Here is a 12,345-nt window from a genome sequence, read left to right as displayed (position 1 = left end):
TCCATAACTTTGGAATTCTCTTTCCTCTATTTTTTTCAAAACAATTATATACCAAATTTAGGGCCCTTGTGAAGACCCATCGTTTTATCCAGGTGTTCCCTGGTGGGGCTGGATCCCAGGGGGATTAACAGACTCCTTCTCTTCTTTGGTTTCTTCCTCAGACTATTTAAAAAATAAAATTTTTTTTTTTCTTATTTCCTTTTACTTCTCTTTATTTCTTCTGTCCTATAGCTAATTGTATTTCCTTTTCAATTCCTTCTCCATGTTTATAATTGTAAACCACTTTGATTTTACCTAAATGGTATCAAGTTTTAATTAAACATAATATGCATAAAACCAATAAGAAAAAAGAAGGCTTTGAGCTGATTGGGGGAAGAGGGGGAGGTGATTGAGAGAAAACTAAATTGGCTAGATTACAGATGGAGACAGATATGAGATGGGAGTTGACAGCTTAGCCTGATCACATGATGATACTGGTTTAGTGACCGATCATATTTGCCGACCCTGTGCACAAAACGGCTCACCTTGTGGTTTCCTGTGCGGTTCTACATTCTCTGATTCTGACATGCAGATGAGGTCATTAATAATAAAGCCAGCTATCTGATCAATGGCCTATCCTTGCATGTCAGAATTGGATTGGTACTACCGACCGAGAAAACCCAACAAGTTTGCCTGTTTTGTGGGTTTTTTTTTTTTTTTTTTCAGTGGGCACAGATGATGTATCCATAGAAAAAATAGAGGCAGGAGGGATGCCCATTCCCTCCTGCCGCTGTGAATGCCCCCACTACACCAGCTGAACTGCCTCCCCCCTTTGCAGGCAGTAGAAATCAGGAGGGATGCCTACTCCCTCCTGCTGCTAATGTGACCCCCCGATCTTACCCCCTTGCCAGGCCCCCAGAACCAACCCCTTCCCTTCCCTCCCCTTACCCACTCTCCTTCCTAAAAAAAAATCAACAGGAGGGATGTCCCCTGCCCCTCTCAAATGATTCCACATACCTCCCCCAACCTCAAAACTAGATAACAACAGGAGGGATGCCAATCCCTCCTGCTCGCAGGCCTGCCACTCCTAAATGACAGGCTTTCCCCGTCCCGGTGCATCCTGGGATGTACAGAGAGGTGGCCTAAGGCCCTGATTGGCTCAGATGCCTCTCCTCTTCTATCTGTATATAATTTGTAAACCGCTTTGTGTTCTGCCCCAGCAACCTTATACTAGTTTTATGACATAGCTCTAAGATGTGTTTAATGTTCTCACTTCATAGAATTTTAATGCTGCAGTCATTTCTATGGTGTGTGGGCAATGCATTGTGTAGTCTTGTGCATGCTGCAGCCACTCCTGCTTAACCTGTATAAACTTTGTTTCTAATGGCCTTTTTCCTGCAAGACCTCACTTTTCTCTCAGTTATGCTTGAATTCTTTTTCTAACTGCTGTACTTCCTGTTCACTTCTACAACCTTTGCCCTGATGGGTCAGCAAAGGTTATAGAAGTGATCTCTCTCTGCTACCTGTTGCCAAGCTCTATTCCCATTGGTCTCTTCTCTTCATCTCCCTTAACCTTATGGATACTCCCTGAGGATCCTTTGTCTCAGGGTCAGTTATGCTTCTCCTTAAATCTGAAACGCATGTGGCTCTATTGCCCCCCCCCTCCCCCAAAAGAGGACCAGTTTTTTTACCTTATGCTATCCAACCACAAGCATGAATAATTCAGCATTTCATCTCTGGGATTTGGAATACCTCATTGTCTAACTATTTTCTCAGCTCTGCCAAAAAGCTTCTGTTACTCAGATCTTCACCCTCATCTTCAGCTGCAATATTCAGAAGAGCTACTGACTGTCAATACGTCTACTATATTTATTCAATAAAATATATTTCAGAAAATTAGAAGGACTTTCCGCATGGGTGTGGGAGTGGTGAAGTTTAACTTTCTGGAGAGTATAGCATATGTCTGCTTAGAGTCCTGGTCTGGGGCAGCTACTACATGAGTCCAGAATACTTTGTTAGCACAGAAAAATGGTACATCAAATTCCATCCACTTCCCTTTTCCGATCATTTTGCCTCTTAGTACCACTTCTGTAGCTTTCCAGTAAATAGTGTCAAAGGTATCCCCACTAACATTGTCTTTCTAATATTCCTCACAGAGGTGCACCTTAAGAGCCTCATCATTATATAAGGTAGGGTTCATTTTTCCAGATATGTTCCTTGTCATCGTCTAACCGTTTCAACTAGGCCCAGACTGCTCAGTGATTTCTGAAAACTACTTCCTCAATTTGAAACCGACTTATAAATCCAAACAAGTTCTCTAAGACAGTGTTTTTCAACCGCTGTTCCGCGGCACACTAGTGTGCCGCGAGATGTTGCCTGGTGTGCCGCAGGGCCGCCATCAGGGCAGTACTACCAGTCCTGCATTCAGGGGCCCGGAGCTGACAGGGGGCCCGAGGCAGGGGTGCCAGTAGCTCGCCAAGGCAAAGTGAGTCGATCACCCAGGACTCACTTTGTCTTGGCGATCTAATGTATCGAGCCGATAAGTCTTCTTCTCCCCGACGTTAATTCTGCAGTTGGAGAGGAAGTTCGGGCCAGCCAATCGCTGCCTGGCTGGGCGGAACTTCCTCTCCGATTGCAGAATTGACGTCAGGGAGAGCATGCGTCGGCGTCGGCTTTGGGGCCTGTTATCCATTGGTGGGTCCTGTTCCCCGATGGCAGTGGCTTGGGGAACGGCAGGGAGAAAGAAAGAAAGGGGGCAGGCAGGGAAACAGAAGGAAAGAAGAGAAACAGAAAAAAAGAAAGAAAGGTCAGGGAGAGAGGAAGAAAAAGTTGGGGGAGGGAATGAGGTGTGGAGGAGAGAAAGCATACAGGCTGATAGAAGGGAAGAAAGATTGGATGCACAGTCAGAAGAAGAAAGTGCAACCAGAAATCACCAGACAAGGTAGGAAAAATGATTTTATTTTAAATTTAGCAAAGTGGAGGCAGTATTACCACAGTTTTCAAAGGAATTTGCCCAAATAACTTAATAGTTAACTGGGTAAATTCCCAGAGATGAAAACTTCCCTTCACTTATTATGCACAGTTCTGAATTTATATCTGCTGTCTATATTTTATAATATGGTCACCTTTTACTAAACCGCAATAGTGGTTTTTAGCGCAGGGAGCCTATGAGCGTCAAGAGCAGCGCTGGGCATTCAGCGCAGCTCCCTGCGCTAAAAACTGCTATTGTGGTTTAATAAAAAGGATGGAGGGTATATTTGTCTATTTTTGTATGCTATAAAAACCAAATACAGAGAGAGACTGAGAGCTGTTGACGAAGAGCTACGTGTGTGTCTTTCTTCGATTCCAGCCAGAATATCAGCTTTGTGTTCAGCCAAACAGGCCCAGGTTTCGCACTGAATAAAGTATTTTATAATTTTTCACTATTCTGTTTACTTAATATTTCATAATAAAGTAATTATAAAATACTTTCTTTGTGTTTATTTGATTCCTATTCAAGAGAATTACTTTATATATAGTCAATATAGGCACAGAGTTAAATTTTTTAACATTTTCTAATGGTGGTGTGCCTCGTGATTTTTTTCATGAAACAAGTGTGCCTTTGCCCAAAAAAGGTTGAAAAACACTGCTCTAAGATATAGTTAATACGAGCATGACAGTTATGCAGTCTGGAGAAGAATATGCTTGATATACAGTTATGAAAAAATGATTGCAGAATCGTTAGGGAATATAAAAATTTTCAAGCTAATATGGGGTCCATTGACGTCTTTTGTTGATCTATTGTAGATTTGATTTTTACTGATATATTATGTGCACATCCAGGGAGAGGGAGGGAGGGTGGATTTATTTTTAAATGATTCTCTGAATTCTTGTAAAATTAATGTACTGGATTATTTATTAGTGCTTATTATCTCTTATGGATATGAAATGTATATCATGAGCTTTTTGAAGATTTGATTATTAAATAAAAAATGTATAATTATGGGATAGGATGGGGGAGGGATATAGATTGATTTGTTTCTTGGAAGAATATTAAGTGATGTCTTAAATATAAAATGTATTTAATTTGTATTGCACTTATTGAAAATATTGAAAATGAATAAAGAATTTATAAAAAAAAGAATATGTAATCCAAACTCCCTAGGTTCAAAGTTGGCAATACATCTACTAAATTACACTTTCTTAGCAAAATGTTTCGACCACTGCTTTGCAGTCTGAGAAGAATGGGTAGCCATATTTATTAGGTGCATCCACATTCACAAAAACTGCCTTTCTCCCCTGCAGAGTACCCATCAGAAAAACATATTGTGAATTATAAAATAAGTACACCACTTCTCCAACCCAGTCCCTTTGTAATTTCCTATGTTCCCCAGAGTTCAGGTGGGTTTCCTACATTAAAGTGACATCTACCTTTTTTTCAAACAGGCTAGCAATTTAATACATTTTAGTTGGCAAGTGAAGCCTGTCTAAATGCAAAGTTAAAATTTTTTAATTAGCCAAGTCCTAGTTTTGCCATTTGTGTACTGAGTTATGAGTAACAACACTACCAGCACCCACCAGGGCTTCCCAGCTGGACCTTGTCGGTGTCCCTTCTTAAGGGAATGAGCTAAGTTTATTCTTTCCCCTTCCTAAGTACTGTCTAGTATCTCCTCCCTAACAAAACCAAACACTCATGCACACATTACTCGGAATCCTCCCTCCTCCCATTCCCAATCCTCCTCGTCCCTTTTCCCCAACAAACCCAGCACTACCCAAATAAAAAAATCAGAGTTCCCAGCTCCACTCTCCCTCTCTCTTCCCCCCCCCCCCAATTGAAAAGTAAGGATTAAAAATAAGCAACTACAGCATACGGATGCTGCCAGATAGATCAAAATATCAAATTAGTAAACTTTCAAAAAGTCTAGCCTCAACAAATATAAACAGTATTGCCCTCGATTCTGAAGGTTCGCTTGTTATATTGACTACTCCTCACAAGCAGCAAACAAGATGCTAATACTCTTCTCTTCATGTGTTGTCAGGATTTACCCCATCTTAAAGATTAACAGTCTTATACACAAGACACTACATGCAAATGGATGTAACTCCCAGCAGGCCCATACCTGATCCCATAATCCAATGAACTGGCATATCAGAATCCCAGTGAGGCGCAGCCTATCAAGTTAATTTCTGTTGACTTCAATATGAAAAGTAATGAAGTTTCTCTGATGCGTTTTGGTACGAATGAGCTCTGACCGTGCCACTGGTTACAAATTTTGGTGTGATGGCAGCTTCCCAATAAATTATTTTTAATACTATATTAGCGTGTGGTATTTTATTTTGACATATATGTACATAAAGTAGAACATACTAATGTGTCACTAAATAAAAACAAAACAAATTTTTAATTAAAAGGTTTCACTTGAAAGCCTGTACTCATCATGTGACATGAAATAAAGAAATTGTCTTAAGCAGGGTATGCTTTCCATAAATACAGGGAAAACCTGCTTAATATACTTGTGTAAAATTCTATAAGTCATGGTCATGGAGACTATGGAGTCCTTTACTAAGGCACGCTAGCCGTTTTAGCGCATGCTAAATGCTAACGGGTCCATAGGCTATAATGGATGTGTTAGCATTTAGCACGCACTAAAACGGCTTAGGGCTCCTTTTACGAAGGTACGCTAAGCATTTTAGCGCACACCGGATTAGCGTGCACTATAGCGCACGCTAGCTGAAAATCTACTACCTGCTCAAAAGGAGGCGGTAGTGGCTAGCGCCCCTGGCAATTTAGCGCATGCTATTCCACGTGTTAAGGCCCTAGCACGGCTTTGTAAAAGGAGCCCTTAGTAAAAGGACCCCCTACATCTCATAAAATTTTAAAAATATACTTAAAACTTTCTTTTTTTCCCAGCAGGCATTCGTATTGTTGGTGGAAGCCATTACTGAGGAGACAGGAAAGTGAGGGTGTCTGGTTTTGTGTGAATGTGCTTTTCTATACTGATGACACTCCTTTCTTTTAAATTTTAAATGTGATTATTTGCTGTAGAGAATGACACGGTGGCGGTTACCCGTGGCTAGCCGCGTTTAGCCACGGGTAACCCGCCAAAACGGGGAAAGAAAAATAGCAGTTGCTGCGGGGACGGGGACAAGGCCATTCACCACCCCGTGGAGCAGTGAATGGTCTTGTCTCCGCAGTGAAGTATCAATGATCGTGCGGTCCCCGCAGCCCCTGACCACCCGATCGATCGTAGCGTTTAGCCAGCTCCCTCCCTTCACCTCACCTTAGTTTGCAGGCTTTCTTTTTCGGCGACCCACACGCTTTCAAAGAGCCGCGTACGCGCAGCTGCTCAGTGTTCAATCTTTTGCTCTGACGCAACCGGAAACAGGAAGTTGCAGCAGAGCAGAAGATTGAACACTGAGCAGCCGCGTGTGCGGGTCACCAAAAAAGAAAGCCTGCAAACTAAGGTGAGGTGAAGGGAGGGAGCTGACTAAATGCTACTATCGATCGGGCGGGCAGGGGCTGCAGGGACCGCGTGATCACATGTGTTCCCGGCTCACACTGGAAGGAGGGAGTGAAAGGGAAAAGGATTCTGGGCCAAGGGGATGAAGAGGGAAAGAAAAACCCACAGCAGGAAAGAAAGGGGAGGACAGGCAGGTGAGCCAGATGCTGGAAGCAGGGGGGTGAGGGGAGAAAGAGGGAAAGAAGCTAGATGGGGTTGAAAAGAAGAGACACACTGGTATGGAAAAGGAAGATAGGGGAAATCTGGACACAGGAAGGTAACAGAAAGAGGGGGAATTATATGCATGGGGCATAGGGACAGAGACATAAAGGGGACATGCCATGGGGATGGTATATGGACACAGGGGGGAGGGGCAATGACAGATACATAGGGGAGATATTAGAAATGGGGAAAATAGGAGCACAGAAGCGAGATGGTTTGTGGAGATGGAACAGGGACTGAGCTCGCAGGCTCCAGTGGCTTGCACAAATTAAATTGTAATATGCCACGAAAATAAGAGAGAGGAAGGTAGATAGATAGGCCACACGAGAGGAGCTGAAGGGTGGTAGAAAGGAACAGATGGTAAAGGAGGAAGGGAAGAGTGGTGGTGGAAAGGAATAGAACAGACATTGAAGGAGGGTGGAGAGGAACAGACCCTGAAGGGAAATGTGGAAGACAGAGTGGGGAGAAGATGCTGGAAGGGAAGAGGACAGATGCCAGACTATGGGGGAGCAGAGGGAAGAAGATGGGTGCTAGACCAATTGTGGGGGGGTGAAGGGAGAGGCACAGTAACAGCAAATGGAAGACGCAGAGAGAAGACACACAGTGGATGGAAGGAATTGAATGAGTAGATGTGGAAAGCAGAAACCAGACAACAAAGGTAGAAAACAAAATTCTATTTATTTATTTATTTTTTGCTTTAGGATAAAGTAGTATATTAGTTTTGTTGATAAAAATTTATAAACAAAGCCCTGCCAGCTGAACATCTCTTTCTCTAGTTCAGGAGCAGGAACTTTGATTTATAAGAAAGGAATAAGCTAAATATTACAGTACTAAGGCTTATATGGATGCTGTGGGGATGGTGACGGGGCGGTGAATGGGATGGCAGTGGTGGTGACGGGGCGGTGAAAGGGATGACGGTGACGGGGCAGTGCAGAGGATGGTGGGCCGGGGACAGGGTGGTGACGGGGACAGATTTTTTCCCCGTGTCATTCTCTAGTTTGCTGCCTTAACCTTTTCAGATTGGCAGCATATCAATACTTAATAAATTGTAACTGTAAGAAAGCTTGGGACAAGTACGTAGGCTTTCTAAAGGAGAGGAAAGAACATAAGAAATGCCGCTGCTGGGTCAAACCAGTGGTCCAACCTGCCCAGCAGTTCGCTCACGCGGCGGCCCTCAGGTCAAAGACCAGTGCTAGATAGAAATGATAGAGATGGTATGGATAGACCATGTAGTCTTTATCCGCCTTCATTTTTTGTTTTTATGTAATATCACTGAATGCATTATCAAAGAAAATGTCTGTTGGTTTATCCAGTTTATATTAAGGTTTAATTACAATCAATGATTTTTTGTACTGTGCTACTGGTTTCGCTCAGTGGGTTGTTTGCCCTACTTGTGGTGGAGTTTTTATGACCCTGCAATATTGGTTCCTGGTCTTTTCAGGTCACAGTGGTCTCCGATTGACACTAACAGCTATGTCTGCTGTAGCTGTCTGCTTCGGAGAGCCAAAATTATCCAAGCAGCTCCCATTTTGGCACTAAGTAATGTTGTGACTGCAAGACTTGAGCAGACTTGTTTATGCATGCTTAAACTGTCCCTCTCCCTTCTACCTCACTGCGGTCCTTCTCCTGGTATTGACATTTACATTCTGCTTAACACATGAACTAAGAGAAAGGAAGGATGAAGGGATTTTTGATTTAGCTCTCACCAGTTACATTCAGATACAGTAGATATTTTCCTGTCTTCTGGAGATCTTGTGATCTAAGATTAGTACCTGAGGTAGTGGACGGTTATGTGACTTGCCCATGATCACAAGTTGCTGCAATGGGATTTGGTCTAGGACAGGGGAAGGCAATTCCGGTCCTCGAGAGCCGGAGCCAGGTCAGATTGTCAGGATATCCACAATAAATATGCATATGAGAGATTTGCATCTCAAGGAAGCAGTGCATGCAAATCCATCTCATACATATTCATTGTGGATATCCTGAAAACCTGACCTGGCTCTGGCTCTCGAGGACCGGAATTGCCTATCCCTGGTCTAGGATCACCTGGTTCAACCTGCTACTTCTCCCTAGCATTACCAATATATTTGATGGTAACATAGTAGATGGCTTCAGATAAAGACCTTTACGGTCCATCCAGTTTGCCCAACAAGATAAATTCATAAGGCATGATGTGATGCTACATATGCATATTTGATTTGTTCTTGCCATTTTCAGGGTCCTGCTCTGGCCTTGCTTCTCAATTAACTAGTGTTTGCTATCTAATCACTGCTAAGCTTGTTTGGTTCTATATCTTTCATATAGGATTCTTTTATGGTTATCCCACACGTTGTTGAATTCAGTTTCTGTTTTCACCTCCACCACCTCCTGCAGGAGGCATTCCAGGCATCTACCACCCTCTCTGTGAAAAAGTACCTCCTGACATTATTTCTGAATTGACCCCCCTCATATCTAAATTCATGTTCTCTAGATCTACCACCTTCCCTCTTCTGGAAAAGGTTTGTTTGTATATTAATACCTCTCAAATATTTGAATGTCAGTATCATATCACCCCTGTTTTCCCTTTCCTCCAGGGTGTATATCATCAGGTCATCAAGTCTCTCTCATACATCTTGTGGTGCAAACCCCATACCATTTTTGTCGCTTCTCTTTGAACAGCTTCAAGTCTTTTTACATTTCTAGCAAGATACGGCCTCCAAAACTAAACACAATACTCCAAGCGGGGGGCCTCATCAATACCTTGTACAGGGCATCAACACCTCCCTTCTTCTACTCTTTATGTAGCACAGCATTTTTCTGGCCATGGGCACCATCTTGGTCACATTGTTTCGTTACCTTGAGATCCTCAGATACCATCACCCCAAGGTCCCTCTCCTGAGTCACCCCAGGATTCCTTAGCACATTTTAGTAATATGTTAGTGCTGCCCGATCAGGGAACATTTTTTTTTTTTTTAATTCGATTCAATTTGGCCTATTGAATTGATTTTACAATTCGCTTTTCCCACCTAATCAGGTGCTGCTTTTTTTTTTTTTTAAGACTTTTCCTCTCCTGTTAGGTCCTAGCTCATGCTTGTTGTCTAACACCAGCTCAGGCAGGATACACACTTCAAATCTGACATATTGTAATCGCAAAATAGAAAATACTTTTTTTTTCTACCTTCCGCTGCTGTATCGAACATTTTGTTTTTCACACTGTCTGCCATCTCTCTCTCTCTCTCTCTCTCTCTCCCTGCCTGGGTCAAACCTCTCTATTCCCCTCCATGCAGCATCTTTCCCTTCCTCTCCTCCATTATCATGTTCAATATTTCTTTCTCTCTCCCCTTGCCCCATCTCTCCCTGCCCAACATTTCTCCTTCTCTCCACTCCATGCATGTTTCCCTCCTCTCCACCATATGCAGGATTTCTCCCTCACCCCTTTCTACTTCTTTTGTTTCATCTCCCCCTTCCTCTCCTCCACCCCAACAATTATTCCTCTCTCCTCCCATGTGCAGCATCTTTCCTCATCTCCTACCCATCCTCCTGTGTAGTAGTTTTCCCTCCCTCCCATCCCCCTGTGCAGCAGCACCCCAATGACCCTCCCACCATACCTTCGGACCTCCCAAAACAACAGCAGCATTGTGGTGGCTAGCCTTGAAGAGGCAGCGCTGTGAACAGGCTGATTGTGGCCTTCCCTGCCAGGACTTCCCTCTGCTGCTGCAGAAGGAATGCCTCGGTGGGGCAGGCTGCAAGCACCCCGTTCAGAGCAATGCCTCTGCTGACTGGCCACTGCCAATGCTGCTGCTGCTTTAGGAGGCCCCGGAGGTATGTCAGGTCGTGGGGAGGGGGAGATGTTGGTCATTGAATCGGTGAGTCCAATTTTTTGGGACAACGAATCAATTCACCGAAGTGAATCAATTCAAATCGGTGAATCGAGCAGCACTATTATATATTGGTTGCCTGCTCCTTAAATAGATTAGAAGAGAAGCAAATGTTTCTTGCCAAGTACATAAGTGCCACATTGATGACACAAGTTCTACACTGTGCTTACAATATGCCACTGCCTTGCTTGCCTTGGATCCCTCTTCTGAAGATCTGAACTGCCAATATATGATGGTGGCTTTAGCAGTATTAATATCAGTGTTCTGGTAACTGGAATCAGACTACCAACTTGTTTCATTTGGACAAAGTAAAGGAAAATATGGCAAAGTTATGGCAAATCTGGAAGATGTTCACACATGGCTTAGATTTATGGCCTTCTTTCATAGACACAATGAAAATTTTCCTTTATTACAAATGATGGATTTGAATAGTAGAAATCTGAACTACCAAGAAGGAAGAAGACAAAACTAGTAAAATTTCTGAATAAACAGCTGGCAGGTACAAATAGGGGTTGGAAAGAAATCAAGAAAACAAAGCAGTATGATAAAAAAAAAAAAAAATCTTTAATAATGTAAAGTTAATTTGCTGGTGCAAAAGACATGGCCCAATGCAGCCATGTTTCATGCTACACCTGTTTCAGGAGCATGTGATGTTACCTTAATGGGGAATCTCCGGTTTTGTCAACATTTCGAACGCCCAGCAATGAGATCTAGTCAGTTGCTTTCTACAGTTCAAAACCTCTGTTTAGCAAATAGGTTACCAGATGTCCGGCTTTCCCTGGACATGTCCTCTTTTTGAGGACTCTGTTGAAGTCCAAACGGTCTTTCAATTTTACAACTTTTGTCCGGGAAAACCGGACATCTAGTAATGCTCAGCAACTCGCCCACCTATCCAGAATCCTCCTCCCTCTCCCCACGGAATCCTGTGCTTTCTTACCCGGTGCTGCTATAATTCTCCATGCTGATGGCAGCATGAGTGAACTAAACACGCTGCCTTCGGTGACCCAGAAGATTTCTCTCTGCAGAGAAAAAGCTTCTGGATTGACAAAGGCAGAGTGTTTAGTTCACTCACACTGTCAATGGCACGAAGAGTTTACAGCAGTGCCGAATAAGCAAGCACCGGATCCCAGGGGAGGGGGTGGTGATGGTGGTGGTGGTGGTGGTGGTTGTGGTAAGAAAGATGTTGGAGGGAAGGGATGCCCTAGACCTGCAGGGGAAGAATGGGAGATAGACATACCAGACCATGGGAGGAAGAGAGGGGAAGGGAAGGAGAGAGAGAGAGAGAGAGAGAGATGTCAACCCAATGGAAGGGGAATGGGGGGGAGAGAGACCAGGGAAAGGAAGGAAGATGGAGGGATTCCTGACTAAGGCAGTAGGAAGGGAAGGGAAAGACAGTCAGATGCTAGACCAAAAAGAGGAGGGGGGGGGAGAAAGGAAAGGAAGGAGGGGAGAGAGATGCCAGACTTTGGGAAGGAGAGGAGAAAGATCCCAGACTATAGGAGAGAGAAAGAGGGAAGACAGATGTCGGATCATAGGAGATGGATAGAAAGGAAGGAGATGGTACATAGGGATGGAGGGGAAGGGGAGAGAGAGGGAGGACATGGTGCACAGGGATGGGGTGAAGGGGAGAGTAAGGGAGGAAATGGTGCATAGAGATGGGAGGAGTGGGGAAGGTAAGAAAATGAAAGAAATGCTGTTTATGGATAGATGGGAATAGGAGAGAAGATAGTACATATGAATAGATGAGAAGGGAAGACATGGAAAAGTAGATAGATTTGAGAAGGAAGCAAAAAAAAAAAAAAATGGAA

General features: G+C 43.5%; 1 protein-coding gene across 10 annotated transcripts in view; it reads left to right on the top strand.

Annotated features, from left to right (window-relative positions):
* The window catches only part of NEK6 (NIMA related kinase 6), a 376,321-nt gene that overhangs the window by 190,059 nt on the left and 173,917 nt on the right, over positions 1-12,345 (top strand). Inside the window, exon 2 of one of the 10 annotated variants that reach the window (XM_033960767.1) lies at positions 5,873-5,912. The exons of 8 other annotated variants lie outside the window; for them this stretch is intronic. In XM_033960767.1, coding sequence (XP_033816658.1) covers positions 5,873-5,912 — 40 coding nt within the window. Of the gene's footprint in view, positions 1-5,869; positions 5,913-12,345 lie in introns of all 10 variants that reach the window. One more of the 10 variants, XM_033960766.1, reaches the window with a different exon arrangement.

The sequence above is a fragment of the Geotrypetes seraphini genome, chromosome 10, assembly GCF_902459505.1.
Source record: "Geotrypetes seraphini chromosome 10, aGeoSer1.1, whole genome shotgun sequence".
Classification (NCBI taxonomy): domain Eukaryota; kingdom Metazoa; phylum Chordata; class Amphibia; order Gymnophiona; family Dermophiidae; genus Geotrypetes; species Geotrypetes seraphini.
Note: the sequence above shows the minus strand (reverse complement) of the source record. Positions and strands in the feature narration are given on the sequence as shown.